General features: G+C 36.6%; 1 protein-coding gene across 1 annotated transcript in view; it reads left to right on the top strand.

The window, feature by feature from the left end:
- The window catches only part of csmd3a (CUB and Sushi multiple domains 3a), a gene marked incomplete at both ends in the record, with an annotated part of 339,298 nt that overhangs the window by 496 nt on the left and 316,302 nt on the right, over positions 1 to 22,500 (top strand). Inside the window, one exon of the mRNA XM_081389133.1 lies at positions 22,363 to 22,500. This exon is cut by the window's right edge and continues 85 nt beyond it. Within this exon, the coding sequence (XP_081245259.1) occupies positions 22,363 to 22,500 (138 nt within the window). The remainder of the gene's footprint in view (positions 1 to 22,362) is intronic.

The following is a 22,500-nucleotide window of genomic DNA, read 5'->3' as shown; positions in this document are numbered from 1 at the left end:
TCTATCTATCTATCTATCTATCTATCTATCTATCTATCTATCTATCTATCTATCTATCTATCTATCTATCTATCTATCTATCTATCTTAATAAATTCTCTCTCTCTCTCTCTCTCTCTCTCTCTCTCTCTCTCGCTAGATATTAATGCATTATGAAGCATTTTTAGTATTTTGAAGTGACTAATATATTTCTTGTGTGAACGTAACACACATTAAATTAAAGATAAAAACATGGCATTTTAAAAGTATTGTAAGTTTTTCCTAAGGAAAATGTTTCTTGTATTCAACAATGCGAATGTATAGATTTACAGTAAAAATTGCCTCAATTCATGTTTAAAGGGGCATTTCCACAATTCCCGATGTGAATCATCAAATTTTTTTTAGCACAACTTAATTTTTTCTTCCTAAATTTGTTATCAGGGCATTTTATGTTGCATATGGCCTTCCACATTTATTATTATTATTATCAGTAAATTTTACAGTAACACATTCTAATAGCTCTAATGTATCTTAGAACTGAATGACATGTAAGGATCTGTAAAATATATACCAGGATGCCAACCTTTTAATACTTGTAACATTGTCTCATCAAATATATATATATCATATACATCATATTTGTTGCAGTAACATGGAGCATTTAGGGAGAGTTGGGTAAATATGCCATCTAGATAAGATTTGATCAGATTTTTGCTTTATGATTTCATGTTTCTTTCATGGTTTTGTTTTGTTGAACCTTCAAATGTTCCATTTGACGAGGCGTTTATTTTTATTTCCCCAGTTACTCTGACAACTCATTTTCTCTGATACCATTTCTCTTCTCCTACTGTATAAAATAACTGGTCTTATTAATCTTTTTAATGAAGTGCACGGTTCAGGATTTCTGCAGGGCTTTGCTTTAATGAAAAGCACAGGTTGCAAGGGTCTTGTAGAACAGGACAGCGGGCGTGATTGATGCTGTTCATGCATCAGATTTATAACTGGCTAAACTAAACCTCACAGAGAGCGTCTGTCACATATAGCGACTCTAAGGGTAAAAGTAGAGACTTGAGAAGAGTAAAAAATCAGAGATATACTGGAGATGGAGTGTTGTGTGTCAAATAATGAACTGTTTTTTGTTTAGATTGCACAGTATGAAATCCTCCTTTAATTAACACGAGCCTCATTAGACGTGACTCGAAGCCGACTGGATGACTAACCCCCCCCCCCCCCCACGCTGCTGTTTAAAACGATTTTTACCTCCAACAAACACCTTTAAACTCGAGCAGCGTTCCCTCACATGCGTTAGTGCTTAGTGACTCAGTCTAATGGAAATCTAATGGAAATCACAGAATGAAGTTGTGCTGCCGCAGCACGACATTATCCTCCCTCCTCGTGTTCATTTTCTGCTTTCTTGTGTGTGTGTGTGTGTGTTCGAGTGCTAACCAACAACAGCGGATCGTTGTGCATGTAAAGTCCTCGTTGTGTTATAGGTAAATGTCATGCATGATAACTGTAGTTCAGCTCTCGATTCATCATAATGTCACACTGGTAAATTATGTGAAACTCTTTTCATGAATGCAAATATTTAGTGGCTTTCTTCTATCAACAGTGTTTCGACACAAGGCCGCGGGAGTTGCAGTCGTGGCTTTGAAGTTATTTCTCATATAATGTCCTTGGCCAAACAACAGCGCTGCCTTCAAGGCTCTCTTGATGCATTTTTAATAAGAGGCGCTTAGAAAATTGGGCTGTGTGTTGAATTGGGAGGTCAATGAAATAACTTTTCATCTCATTTGGTATTATTGATCTGGTCCCACTCGATCGGTCGCGGTCTGGTAATTTGAACACTTTGAGTTTGAGTCTCTACATGCTTTCATTTGCTCGGTTGGAGGATGACCTTGATCTCTAGTGTTTGGGTTTAGGGGTAGTTCATTCATTATTTAATATTTAATGTTTACTCACCCTCATGTTGTTATAAACCCGTTTGCTGTTTATTTTTTAATAATCTTTAGGCAGATCTTGTTCATAATGTCCAGAAACACCTACAAGTGAAACAAAACCCACTTCTGCTCCATGATAAGCCTCACAAATCTCATTCACAGTTTCAAAAATGTCTCTCGTCATGGTTTGACATGCTTAACGCCGAACCAACAGCAGTTTGGATATTTGCAGAAAGGAGAATGAAGAGAAGATTGTCTCTGAATGCCAAATTGTGGTTTGTTTATGTCTCATGGCTCCTATTATAATATTTTAAATGTTTTTGAGTCTCCTACAATACGTTTACATGCATCCATGTTTTCTCATACATTGCACATCACCTCATAATATAAAAATGGTCTGAAATGGTTAGTTTGACGAGCCAGTCTCTCTAAGCCCCGCCTTTCTGAGAGCTGCTCTGCTCTGATTGGTCAGACGGCCCACTCTGTTGTGATTGGTCGACCGCTTACAGCATGTGTTTAAAACGAAACGCCCATTAGCATATCTGAATTCCAACTCTCAGCACTTGATACACAGTGATACAGTAACAATGGCGTTGGTTTTACTGTATCAATCTCGTCCTTCTGAAGTGCATCAAAGTGATTCGCAAAACATCAGGCTGGCATTATGCAAATAACGTAAGTTTGTAACAGGAAGTGAGACTGGAATTACTGACGACTCGTTTCAACAGTTCAGAATCAATTCTTTCTTTTAGAAGACGATAAGTTTATTGGTCATGCACTTTGATCTTTAAAACTCTGCAGACCTTTTACATTCACCTGTATTGCTTTTTAAAAAGGACTAAACATTCTAGAGTAAAAACCTGTTAGTTGGTTAACGCTAAGTTCTCTTTCTATTTACGGTGAGAAACTAATGGGACTTTTCAATAAAAGCAAATACTGTTAAAATAAATAAGTCATCTTTTAATTCTCAGTGAAAAAATGTAAATTGAAGTTCCCAGAATCCATGCGTGACACTTCTGTTTTGTCTCATCAGTTATGTACATTAGGGCTTTATGTTATGTGTTATGTTGGTAAATCAGTGTTTATTGCATTATTTTAGTGACATGTTTGTTAGTGACCCTGTGTACAGTGTGTTCTGTACTGTATATTAGTATTAACCTCCCAAAAATATTGCTACTGTATTTTTTACTGTAAAATCCTGGCAACCACAGCTGCCTTTTTTTAATGTAAATGTCACTGATTTTTTTGCATTTAATTGCAGAATTAAAAACGTGGAAAAAAAGCATTTTATAGGATATGTTGCTTTTTTGTCCTTTTTGAAGCTTGACAGTCATGGTCTCAAATTTGTCTGAACTATAGTTTTAAATTGTTCAGCATCAAGCCTCGTAATCAGACCTTTTCTGTTGAGCGGTCGTTGAATAGCAAAGAAAAAAGCCTGTATTTCTCCTTTAACCAGTGATGGACTGTGGAGGACGCGATCCGGAGCGCTCATCGATGCTTTAATTACATGCTCAGATGCAAACGGTACTTTATAGTGAGCAGAAGCTCAAGGTGCTGCAGTGTTTTAGGAGTCCGTTATGTAGTTACTGTAAAAACAGAAGCTTGTGACGAGCTTTCTCATCCGTCTCATGCTTTTCTCCCATGATTCCTATAGAAGTGAAAGTGTAGAGCTGTAAATAACAGTTCAAATGTTGAATGTTAGATTTATCGGTAACACTTTACTATAAGGTTCATTAGTTAACGTATTTACTAACATGAACTAACTTGTAACTATTTGTTACAGTATTTAGTAATCTTTGTTAATGTTAGTTAATAAATATCCAGCTGTTCATGTTAGTTCACAGTGCATTAACTAATGTTAACAAATACAATCTTTGATTTTAATAACGTATTAGTAAATGTTGAAATTAATATTAACTAAGATTAAGTAATGCTGTAGAAGTATTGTTCATTCTTAGTTCATCATGTTAACTAAGTTAGTTAACTAATGAACCTTATTGTAAAGTGTTACCAATATATCTTTATTTGTTTACGTATTTTTGGACACAATGGCATATCTGTCAGTCTAAAGTGTATCATATAATCAGCATATAATGTCATCTTGGACTAAAAACATACGATTTTTACTGAATTTTTTGGTGATATCAACACTGCCTTGTTTCTATAAATTGATGTGAATAACTGTTCAGGGGTGCGTTTCCCGAAAGCATCGTTGGCCAACTATGGTCGCAAGTTTCGTCGTTACCAATAGAGTTCAATGGACATTGCGATGAACTTGCGACCATAGTTGGCCAACGATGCTTTCGAGAAACGCACCCCAGATCATTTGGTTTCGAAGGAATTTAATGACAAGAGTTTGAGTTCAAGCTTTGAACCCAGTTTGAAGAAGAATTGAGTTATTCTACTGATTAATTTTTTTTATACCACAATTTAAAAGTTTTGTGGTCAGCAAGGATGCATTAAATGAATCAAAAGTGACAGTAAAGACATTTATATTGTTAGAAAATATTCTATTCAAAATAAATGCTGTTCTTTTGAACTTTCTATTCATCAAAGAATCCGGAAAAGTCAAATGTAACACGGTTTTTCCACACTAACATACAGCAGCACTTTAAATATACAGAAAATGTTGAATGTTAGATATATGATATATCTTTATTTGTTTGGACACAGTGGCATATGTTGCAGTCTAAATCAGCATATAATGTCATCTTGGACTAAAAACAGGGTTTTTTTTACTGAAGGTTTTGGTGATATCAACACTGCCTTGTTTCTCCACAAACTCAGATTCAGAAGACGCTGTGTCGCCTTCAGCAAGAGAGCCAGTATATGAAGCTCTTTTCTACTCGATCCTGATAACCTTTACTCCGCATCGCTCTCCAGATGAAGCGCTGTGAAGATCATGTGTAAAGAAGCAACGCGACCCCTGAGTGGAAATAGTGCGGAAATTAATTTAATCAGTCGAGCAGATGACGCTTTAATTGACATTGTGATCCATCATCAACCTCTCCGTCCTTATCAAAGGTAATTGACTTGAAATGTTGCTCAGACGTCAGATTTGTCTTGTACCTATCCAGCCGACTTTTAATAGGTACGCGCTTCAAATATCATCTTTCATTCAGCTAATGAGTGTATTAGGCTGTCTGAAGTCTGCTCATACACTATGCACTGTGATTTGAACGTTATTCAAGTTATTTAAATAATTAGTTGTTAAACCTGCAAACTCGTCGTCTTTTGGCGAAATTCCCTGTCCTGTCGTTGACTTTGCCTTTTCGTTTATTCAACCTGTCGGCTGTTTTTAATAGATAACAAACTATTGTGATTTTAACGGTAAAAGATGGTGAAAATCTGTTAATTAGCTAACAGAAAGTTTCCGTACTATATACAGTAAATAACTGTGATAGATCTAACCGTACGTTTAATGTAAACATTTTACTGTAAAATACCGTTAAATTGACAGTTTTTAGAATTGAAACAAACACGTCATTGTATCATTTACAGTGAAAAAACTTTCTTTATATCTTTTCTTAGTTTTTTTCTAATCAGTTATGTACATTAGGGTTTTATGTTACATTTAATGTTGTTAAATTAATGTTTACTGCATTTTTAAGATTTCATGTGTGTTACCGTGTTCAGTGTTTGTGTGAGTGACAGCTTCTATATATTAGTATAGTCCTTCTTTGTGGAAAAGCTGCTTGTGATGAGCTTTGATTCATCATGTGACTCTCATCACAGGTATCATTACTGTGGTACAGAACAGATAGTAGTTTTTTACTGTAAATTTAAGTTAAGTCTGTAAAACCTAAAATGTTGGTACTGTATTTTTTACGGTAAATTTTTTTCTTTTTTCGTTTATTAAGTTGACATTTTATTTTATTCAAAAACTTGTGCTGATGAAGTCTGTTCATCCACTATACACTGAGTAACTTAAGTGAACATTTAAACAATATTTTTATTTTATTTTAGTTAATTAATTTAAAGAATTTGTTGTTAAACCTTCAAACTCGTCGTCTTTTGGCGAAATTCCCTGTGCTGTCGTTGAATTTGCGTTTTTATTCATTCAGCCTTGAGTTGTTTTAACCCAAATTTGGGTCGAATATGGACAAAACCTTTTTAATTACATTTTTAATCCAATGTTTGAGTTTGTCTATATTTGACCCAGAATTGGGATAAAACAACCCAACATTCTTTAGAGTGTAACATACATAATCATCTATTGAGTTGACATTTTATTTTATTCGTAAACCTGAGCTGTAAAGTTGTTTAAATAAAGTTTATGGTATGTTTTATCATCCACTAGGTGAAAATGATAAGTGCTATTGCTTAGAAAAGTATGAACAGCTCATGCAATGTCAAACCGCATGACTTTCATGTTTGAAACCTAAACCATGTGGGGCAAATGTTTGAACAAATCCCTAAACCTAAGCATGAGTGACAGTAGTGATGTTGTCTATCCGCTTATTTTCCATCCGTCTCCTACCTGCGCTTCGTCTCTTCAGATTTATCTTCTGACATTCGTTTCTCAGAAGACTCCGCAGTCTTTTGTTTTAAGAAGCTTTCGAAAGTCTCGCTCGGTTGCACAGGCTCTCGCTGAGATTGGCTTGATTGACAAACACACTTTAGTCCATTTCACAAACCCAGTGCAATCCAGGAATCCCTGGTCTTGGAAAGCAGGCGTTCTCCACCCGTCTCACAAATTGAATAACAGATGGCAGACCTGGGCGATCGTAATTATTATTCACTGGTTTATTAACCCGATCTGGACTGGCAGTTTTGTAGAAAGAAAAGGGCTTCTGGTAATTGACACTGATGAAGTTTGATTAGTTGTGTTGCTTTAACACTCCTCCAAAGTCCCGCCGGGTTTGCTGTGTAATGATAATATTCGTATTGTTTGTGCTCCCTTCAATAATTCAGCCGTTTTTGATTCACATCACATCATCTGTTCCTTGTCCAGCGATTGCTTTCTGTCAGAAGGGATTACCTTTGATCACTGGCTTAGTGGTTTCTTCACTTTTAAGTGAACTTAATCCACATATATTACCTCTTTTGAATGTTTTCTCAAAGTGTCTCAGATTTGGGAAATCTTTGTCAGTTAGACATGAAGCATAAACTGGCAAATTATAATCCTTAAAGGGACAGTTCACCTAAAAATGGAACTTCAACCCTGTATTAATGTCTTCTGCATAACAACAACAACAACAAAAAAGATGTTAAAGTGCCCCATTATGCTTTTTCAAATATTAAATATTAAATATTTCATGTAGTTTGTAATAGCTGTTTGTGAATGTAAACAGTCTGCAAAGTTTTAAAGATCAAAGTGTACGACAAATAGACGTATTGTAAACTGCTGAAACGAGTCGTCAGTAATTCCAGTCTCACTTTCTGTTATAAACCTACGTTACAATGTGACTAATTTGAATAATGCCAGCCTCTGGTCTTGATTGGCTGAACAGCGTCTCTTAGCTCCGCCCTCAAACACTGTAGTGTGTCTGAGACTGGAAGAGTTTGGTTCGTGTTGTTCGTGTCGAGAAGACGCTGTTTTCTGCTGACAAAGCAAATCCACTGTGATGAGATTGATACGGTAAAACTGACACTTTATATCACTGTGTATCAAACACTGAGGAAAATTCAGATATGTTAATTAACATTTAGTTTCCGACATGCGCTGTAAGCGGTCGACCAATCACAAAAGACTGAGCCGTCTGACCAATCAGAGCAGAGCAACTCTCAGAGAGGCGGAGTTTAGAGAGACTGAATCTTCAAACGAACCGTTTCAGACTCTTTGAGAAATGAGGAGATGTGCACTGTAAATTAGAGACAATTAATGTGTTTTTTGAACTTGGATGCATGTAAACCTATTGTTGGAGACTCCAAAACAACATTAGGATCTTTAAGAAAGCCGGTGAAGTTCATCACTTGTAACGTATGGTTATCGCTAATGTATCATAATACATCACGTATCATCCAAATGCATTTTTGACTGTGTCAGAAAAGAAAATGCAACTAATTTAACAAGCAGCGTTTGTGTGAATTCACCTCCTAAAACAAACATCACCTTAATGTCACATCTAATGATCCAGAACAAATTCAAGTGAGCTTGACAAAAACCCCAAGCACATATTTAATGTCTACAGCGCTTATTTCCCAGTAGAAATGGAGTCATGAGTTGGAAAATAAATTAGCATTTAGAAATTGATTTACTTTTTTCAAGCTCTTCATTTTGATGGTATTTGTACGTGCATTGAAAAGGCAGCATTTTTCAGTTTCCAGACACAGCCTTGAACATGGTTTATGTTATTGTTGTAATATTTTTTTATCATTTAAAACTTGACATGCATACTTAACCTTATAAAGCCTGATGGATGAAATAAGTCAGAATGGAGCATTTATTGATTTTTTAGAATATAAAGGAAAATCCCCCCCAAAAATTTTGCAAATGTGTTTTTTGTTAAAGTCCCCCTGCAGTCAGTAATTTTATCCCTTAAAACTCATCTTTGATCACAAAAATGACATATCTTCATGCCTTAAAATATCTTGAATGTAACACGACACCCTTGCCTCATTTAGTATGCGTAGTTCTATGAATATGCAAATGAGCCCCGCCTCCACTCACTCACTCAGCTCAGAGATCCACTGGTTGACGATCACACGTTGATCTGATTGGTTACAAGGTAGTTTGTGACGTCAGAAACACCAGCGATTTCAAAGCGTGTTTTTGAGACTGTCTTTGGTTCACTGCAGTTTTAAGGAGGAAATACTCAGCAATGCTGTCGACTTATGAATTTACACATGGTTTGTCTTAAAGCGTATTAAAAACACCACATAGACATATAAACAACATTAAAAGCTTGATATTCACCACAGGGGGACTTTAAGTATCATTTGATACATGATGCTTTTATGCTTCATATAGTCTGATATAATGAGAATATGGAGCTGAGCAAAAATATGCAGATGATGATATTTATATGCACAGATTTATTCTGTGAGCAAAATTGTCCAATATTAGGCAGGTTCCCAATATAAATTAAATGGTATTTGACTGGTCATGTGATCTAAAAATGATCCCCGTGTGTTGCATTCATTTCTTGTAAATCTCGAGTTCAAGATCTCAGTGTTTGTTTTGGAGAAGCTACTATAGTTTCTGAGGACTAAACTATAGATGAAAACATTGTAAAGTAAGAGAAACAGTCGGTTTGCCCTTTTGCTGGGCTTCAAAGGGCCATCTCCTCTGCTTTGATCAACCGGACTCACGTCGAGATCCCTGTTGCCTCATCCACAGACTAACTCTGCCACAAATCAATACTGGCTTTCGATTCCAGCGTACAGCGCCGCTGATGGTTTGTTTTCTGATGTAATGAAGCGTCTTAAACAGGATTGTCGGGTTTCTGAGACGACCCTCGGCTGGCTGTCACGGCTCTTATGACAGAAATGATTGATCCAAATCCATGTCTAATGGTTTCTCTGCTTGTTAACACACTGCAGGTCTGAGGTCTGGTGATCCTGATGCTAATATCAACCGGTTATTCTCCCATCTAATCCTCGAGGAGTGGAGTGTGTCACTTCAGCAGCGAAGAGAATGGCTCATATAATGACTTGTTTTCAAACAGGTTTCCTGAAAACTCTCACACACACACACTCATGCATTCATTTAGTCAATGTTGCTATTTTGGGCTGGATTATCTATCTATCTATCTATCTATCTATCTATCTATCTATCTATCTATCTATCTATCTATCTATCTATCTATCTATCTATCTATCTATCTATCTATCTATCTATCTATCTATCTATCTATCTGTCTGTCTGTCTGTCTGTCTGTCTGTCTGTCTGTCTGTCTGTCTGTCTGTCTGTCTGTCTGTCTGTCTGTCTATCTATCATTTGTCTGTCCGTCCGTCCGTCCATCCATCCATCCATCCATCCATCCATCCATCCATCTATCTATCATCTATCTATCTATCTTTATATTATGTATAAATTAATTTTAGCATAAATTATATTGATATACATACATATACTATATATATATACTAAAATTATTTATCATTCTTAATATTATTTTATTCAATATATAATAATAATAATAATAATAATAAATAAATAATATAAATATGATATATAGAAATCATTCACCTTATGTTGTTCCAAACTCATATGCGGTTATATGGACTGTATATATATGTAGTTTGATGTATTTCGTCACGATGAAACGCACTCGTATAGAGAGAATCATTTGAGTCGTCACTATTTCTTAAACATCCATGAGCCAAGCAGATTTAAAGGAGCTTATTCTGTTTTAGTGGACAGTGTGTGTGTGTGTGTGTGTGTGTGTGTGTATGTGTCCACAACTCTACACACTGACCCTTTCTGAAGCCCAAACTTGTTTTCTCATCTGTGTGCATTCATAAAGCATATTCCTTGAAGGAATTTCCTTTCACATCTTATAGACGCAACTCTCGCTGTTCTGTACTCGAGCTTTTGGTGCTTTTCGGCTCTAATTCTTCTCTGGCCATCTGGTTATGTGTGAAGAAATAAGATTGAGGTCTATTGTCATCTCTGTTCTGCCTCTCTAGTGGCAAAACAAATTGATTGAGCCCTCGTGTGTGTGTGTGTGTGTGTGTGTGTGTGGAGACGACGGGTTAAAATCGCCACAGGAGCAGCGGCCTCATATTCTTATATCAATGAGATTCATGTGTTTAGATGTCGATTCGTATGACTGACCTATTTTCTCGGCTCGGTGATCGCAGCGTGATGTTAATGCTGTTTCTCGTATCACTTTATGGCGTTCGGTGTCGGCGGTCACCCCGGGAGGCCGGCGTATAATCTGAATGATTGGTGGATGAGAAAAAGATTTCCCGCCGTGAAAGTAAAGCAGAATGAGGAGTGGAGATGAAGCATCTAAGTGAGTGTGTGGTCCGAGAGCGTCAGGGTTTGATTTGGGGACGTGCAATCAGAGTTTGTCTTTGTCGTGGGATTTTTGTATAATATTTGACAATACCCAGCTTATTTATTTATTTATTTACACACTACCATTCAAAAGTTGGGGTCAGCAAGACTTCTGCAACAACAACAACAACAAAAAACTAATATTTTTTAAATATTATGACAATTTAAAATAACTGTTTTCTATGTGAATATATAGTAAAGTGTCATTTATTCCTGTGATTAAAGCTGAATTTACTCCAGTCTTCAGTGTCACATGATCCTTCAGAAATCACTCTAATACATTTATTAGATGTGAATTAGTTCACTTTTTCAGCAGATTTAGTTCTGGAAGTGTTTTTTTTTTCCATTTATTTTTCCCATTGGGATTTTTAAAAAAAAGTCTTGGTTAAAGCGTTATAAGCCGTGAACCGAACCAACCAGTGACCAGGAGAATCACAACATTACAAACTTTGATTTGAAGCAGAAAAGTATTTGAAAATCAGATAAAATTACAAAGACTGTGAACTTAACAGCTTTAGTGAGGGAAAGAACTACAATCCCATGAACAGCATAATCTAATTAAAGATGGAGAAACATAAACCTTTTTTAAGTACGCTTTTTGTATATATTAAATCAATATTTTTATGCTTATATATACCCAGTATTTTGAGAGCGTAGGGAGATCGACTCGATTACATCATTCGGAGTGCTTCATGGGAGTGGGCGGAGCTAACGAGATCATGTGGTGCATTTTGCTTGTTTCGACTCTGATTGGTGGAATTTTCTGCACAGAATCATGGGTAATGTAGTTTTCCACCATGAATTCTTCAGTTAAACACGATTATTTTAAAACGAAGTTGAAATAACGCAGACTAACGGCTTCAACAGAAGCAAATACCATCGATCAACAACCTCGTCTCTCACAGTAGGGCTGACTTTAACACTTTATAAATTATTTTTACCAATCAGTTTCCATATGGAGAAAATGAATGGAGTTTCTACTTCCAAAACTCGACTGTTGCAATCCATTTTCTGCTCACAAAACATTTCTGATTATTATCAATGCTGAGTTATTATTTTGGAGGAAACCATTTTCAGGATCCTTTGATGAATAGAAAGCTCAAAAGAACAGCATTTATCTGAAATAGAATCTCTTGAAACATTATAAGTGTCTTTACTGTCACTTTCGATCAATTTAATGCATCCTTGCTGAAAAAAGTATTTATTTCTTTAAAAAATATATTGACACCAAACTTTTAAACATTAGTGCATTATAAATAAGTAAATATAATTTTTTTTTATTTTTTATTTAGTGTTGCTGTATTTTTTGGGTGATGGCTTACTGTCAACGACGCACGAATTAGGCAAAACTCATTTATTGAAATTTCAGCGTGCGATAGAAATCTTTCATAAGTCTTTATCATCACGCATGTTTGATGTGAAGCGGGTGTGGTGTGTCAGAGTGTGTGAACCAGTTAAACATTTCTGAGAGCAATTCTCCTGACTTATTCGATATAATCATTCCCTACAGATACAATCAATTACAGCATAACTTTTTTTCAAAAGGAGTGTGATCAAAAGCGTTATGCGTTTAATGGGGAACTTTAAATGCAACTACCCCAGAATGTGTTTCTTTGTTGCATGATTATTGTATATTTTACCATATTTTATAAAAACCCATTATTTATTCATTAACTTAACTTTATTTATTTATTTGTTTGTTTGTTTTTGTATTTTGTAAAATTTAGTTTTGTTTTATTGCCTGTGATAATGCTATACTATTGTGATATCAAATATGGACAATTCTGAAATATTAATATAGCCGGTACTGATGCTGTTTTAAGAGGATCAACCTCACGTAAAATATACACATACTAAGTTTTTATTTTAATATTAATGATATTTTTATTTATGATCATTATTTATATTATATTATATATACATATATATAAATATATCAAATTATTTATGATAAGTAGATAATTTGTTTGCAAAAACAGTATAGAAATATTTCTATAATAGGAAAACACTAAAAGGGTCTGATGATCATTTGCAGTTTTATGTTGTGTTAATAATTGCTTTTTAAACGTTACATGGCCATGATTACCCTTTTATAATTAATAAAAATTTGTTCATTTAATAGAAGCGTTGAGCATTGATATCTTGGCTAATAATGTGTCAGATAAAAATAAAAATAAGATAGGTGGTATTGTCTACAAGAAATGAGTTTTGTGCTTAAAACAGAATAACACATTTCTGTGCTCATCTGTGTACTCTTCATAGGAAAACCCTCGATTCTAAGAGTCTTTCTGTGTCTCGACCGTCATCACCGCTGATGCGACTCTGATAATGGAGACGAAAGATGATTTCACGATTGCCTCCAATTTCGGCTGCCTGAAGAAATGAAAGTTTTAGCATTATCCGGGATTAATCTTTCCTCGGCGCTCACAGAATCAACATCCTGAAATGGACCTTTCTGATTGGATGAGTGTGGAACTGTGATTGTACATTTAATTGAATTCTATTCACCTTATTTTTAACGGAAATACGGACACAGCCAGCTGACGTTTTTTTGTGCGAGACTTCCGGTCAGGCACTTCCAGTCACTCACTTTACACCGTAGCGGTTAATCAAACAAGTCTTCGGAACAACTAACTCATCGTTATGGCTTCGAGGAAGACCGGGATTGTTTGTGCAGTTAGAGGCTGTCATAATAACTGGGCTTTAGTTCTTTGTTGTATTCATCTGCTACGGCATGTGTAACGTTTTTCTGTCAACTCTGCATAATCCTTCGCGATCGATATCGTTAGTTAGCCCAGGGAAGCGAGGAAACGGAAGTGCCGCACAAAAAACGGAAACTGGACCCATATTTACTTCCGCGTTCGAAAATAAGGTGGATAGAGAACAACAGTTTCCATTTCTCCATGGGGAAACTGATTTTAAAGGATAACTTATAAACTGTTAAAGTCAGCCCTACTGTGAGCTATGCATAGTTTTAAAATAATCGTTTAACCTGTTAAGCTGCAAGCCCACTTTTGAAAAATCCCCAGAAATGACATACCCAAACTTAAACAGATACAGTTCATGAACCCTTTGCACTAAAAGCACAAGTATGATCTCATTTGAAAGCTGACACCTGGCAGTTTATTGTAAATGTAGAATTAATTATTGTCATAATGAATTTTTTTTTTATAAATAGCTTTAAAGTTTTGTAAAGTTATGAGAAATTTATTTTTATGAAACATCTTCATGAAAATAAAATTGAAGTTGACCCTGTAGCAATCTAGAAATGCACTACAGCTAAAGTCTAAACATTTTATGTTTAAAATCTGAAGATGATAAGTCTAAAACTCTGTATTTAGTTCATTTTTTTCAAGATAGAAGCACCTAGAGCTAGCTAGCATGTTAGCTTAGCACACCATCAATACATGACAATTTATGAGATTAAAACCATGTTTGTGCTTCAAACTTACTTTAAAACGCAAGTGAAGTGTTTTAAATAATCTTCTGTGATCTAATTTGACATCAGATAAAAAAAATCTGACAGAAAATATACTATTTGATCATATTCTGCACAATGATGGTCTATAGATTAGCATTACATTATACATATAATCTATTATTATTAAAATACCTGGCATGGCTTGAAAAACACAGGTAACTCGAATATCATTGCAATCATGTTTATTGTCTTCAAAATATCTGTATCTGCATGATACAGAGCGCTATCTCTTGTTAGCTTTGTGTGTATCTCTGGTATCAGTGACGTCCTGGAATGTCACATGATTATGGCTCTTCTTCATGTCCCATATATGGGTTATTATTGTGCTTATAGCGCCCTCAGGCTTCTGGTATGAATTGAAAACCCAGTAAATGAGAGTGCCAAACGCTCATAAAGATTACATCGACGCATTTGGGTATAAATTCAATAAATATTATTCCTGTCAATAGAAATCTGATGTAAACCTATGAGAATCTATCAATATTTCTCCAAATCTGCACATTTTTGAGCTAAAAGCCCTGAGGGACGTTGTTTTGTGTATCGCTGGGCGCACTGGCAAAGGTTAACAGGTTAAAGGTGGTATCAGTGATTTCAGGCCCAAAAATATTTTTATCACATTCATCTAATCTTTCCTAACGATCCGCTAGCTGCCCGCCCCATAAGCATGCCGTCAAAAAAACACGTCTCTGTAGGCAGCCTAGGCTCTGAGATCTGCCCACAGAAACAAATGGTTTAGCCAAACACTCAAAACCAAAACAAATAGTGTTCCAACCAATCACCGACAGGAGGGGGGTGTTGTGAGGTTTTGAGCCAGCTTTTTCTTCAGCTCTGACTTTGCGTGCAGCCGTGCACGAGCACAGAACCTCACAACACCCTCCCCCTGTCGGTGATTGGTTGGAACACTATTTGTTTTGGTTTTGAGTGTTTGGCTAAACCATTTGTTTTTGTGTGCAGATCTCAGAGCCTAGGCTGCCTACAGAGACGCGTTTTTTTGACGGCATGCTTATGGGGCGGGCAGCTAGCGGATCGTTAGGAAAGATTAGATGAATGTGATAAAAATATTTTTGGGCCTGAAATCACTGATACCACCTTTAACAGTGGAATTTGTAGTGAAAAACTACATTACCCATAATGCAGCTGAACAGAAGATTCCACCAATCAGAGAGTCAAAACAAGCAAAATGCACCACATGATCTCTTTAGCTCCGCCCACTCTCATGAAGCACTGCGAATGATGTAATTGAGTCGATCTCCCTACGCTCTCAAAATACTGAAATGTGGGTTATATATGGATATTTTGCAATAAACACAAAATATATTGATTTTATATATATATATATATAATCAACATTTTTAAATGGGTAGTTTTATATTTCTACACCATTTTCAATTCGATTATGCTGTTTGCAATGCATCATGGGATTGTAGTTCTTTCCCTCACTAAAGTTCAGTCTTTGTCTTTTATATTTTTGTCCAATTTTCAAATACTTTTCAGCTTCAAATCAAAGTTTGTAATGTTGTGATTCTCCTTTGGTTCATATCTTATAACGCTTTAACAAATTCTTAAAAAAAAAAAAAAAAAAATCCTTATGGGAGGAATAAATGGTAAAAATACAGGACATGTAGACAATATCACCTACAGGTAGTCTGATTAAAAGTGTAATTATTTATTAAACATTGAGCATTGACACTCTAGTAAGTGCATTACAGTTTAATCACTAACTCACTGCCACTTTTGACGTTGCTTTATTTGCATCATGTGCATTGGTCGTGTTGTGGATAGTATTTTATTTTCTCATTTAGCTCTCATTTATTACACATAATTATTTTAGGCCACTTTGACACTAGAGCTTTTCTTTCAGACCCGAGTCTGATTAAACGGCAGTACAGTAAATCTATTCAAAACGCTCTACAAATCTTGTAATAAATACATTGCATTGATTAGATAACATTAGGATGCATTTGCTGAAGACTGAAACTGAAGAATCTGAAATCACAGATTTTCTTTGATTATCTTAGATTATCTATATAGGCTTCTGTGTGTAAACTGCACAACATATTTGATCTTTGATGTGGTTTCTAAAACATTTTATGAACACTGTACGTGATGTAACCTAACTGCAAGCAAATTTCAAAGTTGTTAAAGCGTTTTGTACTTGCTGGGATTTTCTCATGTTTATTTTTTAATTGGCCGTAAAAGGTTTGTGATAAAAGAGATTGTGCACTTGCAGGACTTTTGGTCTGTCTGTAAACGTTTGATGTTGAGCTTTTTAAAAAATATTTTCAATTCATTATGAGAACTGCATATAATGCAGAAGACATGGTCCTGTCTTTTCTGTTTAACTGTTTTCTTATTAACATTTCAAAATGGATTGATTTAAAGAGGACCTAATATGCCTTTTCACAAAGTCTTGTTTTTCAGGCTCTACTAGAACAGGTTTTCATGCATTATTTTCCTCATATTCTCCATTGTTGCGGCTCCTCTCTTCCCAGTCTGTCAGTAACGCTCTGTTTACTTCCTGTCTCTATGAAGCCCCTCCTTCTGAAAAGCACACTGTGCTCTGATTGGTCGGCTGGATCAGTGTGTTGTGATTGGTTGAGCACTTTGAGCGTGTTTGGGAAATGTCCCGCCCCTTACCATAACCGCCAGGTTAACACACTACTAACTAACTCAACCAGGCCCCGCCCCTTTATTATGCGCATTAATTATTATAACGAGGTTTGTTGTGACGTGTTCGTTCCCGGAAGAAACTCAAGACTACAATGGAGGCGTTTCAGGAGTTCATTGACAACCTGCTCACTGTGCAGGATCTATAGCAGATGTAGATTGTGCCTATATCAATTTTGTGATACTTGGCATTGTAGGATCTTTTTATAAAAAGGTTCACATCATGGCAATCAATATGTCCTAACAATCGCCTTTAGTCATGACTATTCTCTTATTAACAGCGTCTTGTATTTTATTGCTTAATTCAATCCAGATTTTAATGGCGGGGCCTTTAGAGACTCGACACATGCTGGAGGATTTCACAGCTTTTGTTTGTGAGAAACAACTAGATGCCAATTATTATGTTTTTGCTCTAATTGTTGTATATTTGGAATCGATTATGTTTCTCTCCTGTTAGACTGTGGTGTCCATTATAAACACAATTTCTTAAGTCCCTATAGATGGAATTATTTCAGTGTGGCTAATTTGAAATATCAATTTAGAGCTGAACAGAAAGAGATTAGCTATTGAATTTTGTGCATGTGTTGCATGTTTGATTTGAGAACATGTCTGGATCATACTTCACCCTATATAATAAAAAAAATTCAAACAATTATTAGCATAATTTAAAATCGCAAAACAGTCATGAAGGAAAGGGAGGAAAAAAAAACACTTCTATGAACAATAAATTGCAACGTTTGAGTCACACCGCCTTCCTCAGCTGTTGCATAACTGCAGTGTTGCAATATAATGATGTTTTTGCAAGCTATAGTGTGTGGGATCTTGGTTTCTGTTCTCTTCATGATGTTTCCATGTCTTATGCACATGCCTGGAGTCATTCAGGTGCGAGTATTTATCTGTTAAAAAATGCAGAGAGAAGCAGTTTGTCCACATTGAAAGCAGAAATACAATGCAACACAATCACAACATATTTGTGCATTTTTAATGTGCATTTATATTACTTATACACTGCTCAAAAAAATAAAGGGAACACTTAAACAACACAATGCAACTCCAAGTCAATCACACTTCTGTGAAATCAAACTGTCCACTTAGGAAGCAACACTGATTCACAATCAATTTCACATGCTGTTGTGCGAATGGAATAGACAACAGGTGGAAATTATAGGCAATTAGCAAAACACCCCCAATAAAGGAGTGGTTCTGCAGGTGGTGACCACAGACCACTTCTCAGTTCCTATGCTTCCTGGCTGATGTTTTGGTCACTTTTGAATGCTGGCGGTGCTTTCACTCTAGTGGTAGCATGAGACGGAGTCTACAACCCACACATGTGGCTCAGGTAGTGCAGCTCATCCAGGATGGCACATCAATGCGAGCTGTGGCAAGAAGGTTTGCTGTGTCTGTCAGCGTAGTGTCCAGAGCATGGAGGCGCTACCAGGAGACAGGCCAGTACATCAGGAGACGTGGAGGAGGCCGTAGGAGGGCAACAACCCAGCAGCAGGACCGCTACCTCCGCCTTTGTGCAAGGAGGAGCAGGAGGAGCACTGCCAGAGCCCTGCAAAATGACCTCCAGCAGGCCACAAATGTGCATGTGTCTGCTCAAACGGTCAGAAACAGACTCTATGAGGGTGGTATGAGGGCCCTGTGCTCTTCACAGATGTTGCAGGCAGCAGAACGTTCTCCATGGCGTCTCCAGACTCTGTCACGTCTGTCACATGTGCTCAGTGTGAACCTGCTTTCATCTGTGAAGAGCACAGGGCGCCAGTGGCGAATTTGCCAATCTTGGTGTTCTCTGGCAAATGCCAAACGTCCTGCACGGTGTTGGGCTGTAAGCACAACCCCCACCTGTGGACGTCGGGCCCTCATACCACCCTCATGGAGTCTGTTTCTGACCGTTTGAGCAGACACATGCACATTTGTGGCCTGCTGGAGGTCATTTTGCAGGGCTCTGGCAGTGCTCCTCCTGCTCCTCCTTGCACAAAGGCGGAGGTAGCGGTCCTGCTGCTGGGTTGTTGCCCTCCTACGGCCTCCTCCACGTCTCCTGATGTACTGGCCTGTCTCCTGGTAGCGCCTCCATGCTCTGGACACTACGCTGACAGACACAGCAAACCTTCTAGCCACAGCTCGCATTGATGTGCCATCCTGGATGAGCTGCACTACCTGAGCCACTTGTGTGGGTTGTAGACTCCGTCTCATGCTACCACTAGAGTGAAAGCACCGCCAGCATTCAAAAGTGACCAAAACATCAGCCAGGAAGCATAGGAACTGAGAAGTGGTCTGTGGTCACCACCTGCAGAACCACTCCTTTATTGGGGGTGTCTTGCTAATTGCCTATAATTTCAACCTGTTGTCTATTCCATTTGCACAACAGCATGTGAAATTGATTGTCAATCAGTGTTGCTTCCTAAGTGGACAGTTTGATTTCACAGAAGTGTGATTGACTTGGAGTTACATTGTGTTGTTTAAGTGTTCCCTTTATTTTTTTGAGCAGTGTATTTTGCTGTCAAGGGATTACATTTTTAATCTAATTCATTACATGATGTGCCGATTAAGTAATCGAATTAATCGCAAATTAATCCCACATCATTTTTGGCTGAGAAATTACGATAATTTAAAGTCATTATTGTGTTAGATGAGAAAAGCATTGAATAGATTTTACAAATATCTATATAGAACCCTAGGGTTCTCGACTGAATTTTAAAGAACCCTTAATGCCAAAAAGGAGAATATTTCAGGAGAAATGTCTTAAATTGGTACATAATACAAAATATTTTCTAGTGATAAAAGTATGTTTACAAATAAAGTATGTTTAATTAAAACTAAATCCATACAATGATCTCATGATGGAAACCCTAAAATGTTCAATGAACCCTTCATGCTTCTAGATAGAACCTTTTCTTCTAAAACTTAAAAATCATATTTGCAATCGTGCTGATATTCAGAAATAAAACGTCACTCTTGCTCGTTTGATATTGCTAAACTAGATCATATAAATATAATTAGACAAAAGCACATAAAACGGCTTTTTTTTTGCCCTCATATCTTCAACTTTACTGGCATTTTAACTCGTTGTAATCACGCAGTCAACTTGCATTTAAAGCTTTAATAATTTTAGTGTGTTATTTTTCCGCCATAATTAATCGCACCAAATTAGCGTGTTAAATCGGCAGCCCTAAATTACATATTACTATATGCAGTAATATATTTTCTGGACCAATGCGATTTAATAATAAGAGTTATCAGGGGTGAGGTCATATAAGTCGGAAAATAAAATAACGAAAATATTTTTCTATAGGAAATATTTTCTTTCTCTCAATTCAAATGTGATGTTAAAAACAAACAATATATATATATATATATATATATATATATATATATATATATATATATATATATATATATATATATATATCCTGTTGCGATTTGTTGCTGGTTGAGACAAACACTCATATTTACTCAGACGAGAGCTTTTATGGCAGTAATGACAGTCTAATGGAAAAAATCCAGATTCATCACCCTAATGAGTTTTAAAGGAAATGCACTTAATTGACATGAAAATAATGAAAAATTCTTGATGGCTCCAAAAATAGTCTTTATTTTATTTATGCATTTTTGATGCGTTTCTCTTTCTCTTTGTGTTTTTTTTCTGGGTGGATCTGAGATGGGTGGCTGTGAGTCAATGCGGTCCCTTCTGAATTCATTCCTCCTGCTTTTGAGAGTGAGGGGAAGAAACGATGGGAGAGTAAAGATCCTTGATCTCAGGGAGTCGGCAAAGCTAATTACTCCTTAAGGGAAGCGGAAAGGGATAAATGGAAAAGCTCAATTAATGCTGGTTGTCATTACCAGTCTATTTGCTCAGGTTGAGGCGTATAAAAGCCCTGGTTATGTGTGTGTAGCAGATGTAGATGCTCACCCACGATGACACGAGGAACGCTCATTAAACCGAACCTTCTGATGACGGTGACTCAAACACGTCGCACGGTTATAGTTATTCAAGTCACAATCAAACCATTACGGGCATCAGCACACAAACTGGCACGATTTGAGTAATGTGATTGTGATGTCAGACGCCACCAGTTGTTTTCCTTCTTCAGAGAGCTGAGTGATGTGTTAAGCTCAGAGAGGAATACTAACTAGCTATGCAAACACTTCCAAGAGGGTAACTGTATTCAGAGATTGTTCTGTCAATCTCTGGAGATGTTGGCATAATATAGTTTGCAAACCTTTTTAATTCCATAATTTGGTTTTGAGTAAGGAATAATTGACGACGGGCCGTTGAATTATTGACAGCCTCAACGCGAAGCACTGTTGTACCTCGAGTGCGCATTATTTTTCAATAATTCAACGGCCAATCGTCAATTATTCCACGTATACTTCGGTTACCACACCTCAAAACATTGTTCAGGTGATGAATTTCAAGACATTTTTCAGGTTTTTGTCCTTAAAACACTCTTGAGTAGGACTTATTTATTACACATCTCATCCCACGCCTCTGCTAATTTTTTGCTAATTTTTGTCCTTTGCTAATTATAGTCATTTTAGAGCTAGTAATGGAGGCTTGAGACATTGATAATAGATTAATGCAGTTTAATAATGCAGTTTAGAGAGAGAGAAAGAGAGAGAGATTAAGCGTGTGTGAATTACCTGAGTCTGTTCATCAGCGTCTCTAATAGTGAAACTGTAAGTTTCTCTGCTTCAAGATCAGCGCTGTTATTTCCTCGCTAGTGAGAAATGTCTTGTAGCTTTTACGTTGCTAAACTATTTCTTGGATAAAATCATCAGAGCGGCGCTGACAACACGTTTCTGTGTGAGTGTGTGTCTGTACTGTACGTGTGTGTGTGTGTTTGAGTGGGAGAAAGAGAGTATGTGCTTTCTACACATAATAAAACTTAATTTTGTGGCAAAAACATGGTAATAATGTGTTGTTTTTATCTGATTGTTTACTATATTTATTTGCGTGGTCAGTGCCGTTGTGGGTTTCGGTTCTTTTGCTGTCATCGCCGTAAAGACCTTTGAAATAACTCGAATCATTTGGCGCAGTGATATGGAGCTGTAATGCGGTCAAAACCTGCCTGAACTACTTTAGCCGTGCGTTTCCCTGAAAATAATTGCACAAGCGTTCAAGCGTTCAACAGCCCCGTATAAAGTGAAATAGAATGTGAGAAAAATAGATTTTTGTGCATCAGGAATTTATTTGATTGTAAAAAACCGGATGCAACGTTCCAATGAACTGGGAAAGTTCATTTTAGTAGGATATTCTGTAAATCTTGTGAGACATTTGTGATTTTTCTCTTTTTGTGGGTTATGTCCATTATAGACTAATATTTCCTTCTTTCTCTCTTTTTACAGGTTTCATTTATACATGTGGTGGGACATTAAAAGGGAAAAATGGGACCATAGAAAGTCCAGGCTTTCCTCACGGATACCCTAATGGAGCGAACTGTACGTGGGTTATTATAGCCGAGGAGAGGAGCAGAATTCATATAG

The sequence above is a fragment of the Scardinius erythrophthalmus genome (assembly GCF_964197995.2).
Source record: "Scardinius erythrophthalmus genome assembly, chromosome: 16".
Classification (NCBI taxonomy): domain Eukaryota; kingdom Metazoa; phylum Chordata; class Actinopteri; order Cypriniformes; family Leuciscidae; genus Scardinius; species Scardinius erythrophthalmus.
This window is presented reverse-complemented; position numbering and strand designations above follow the sequence as displayed.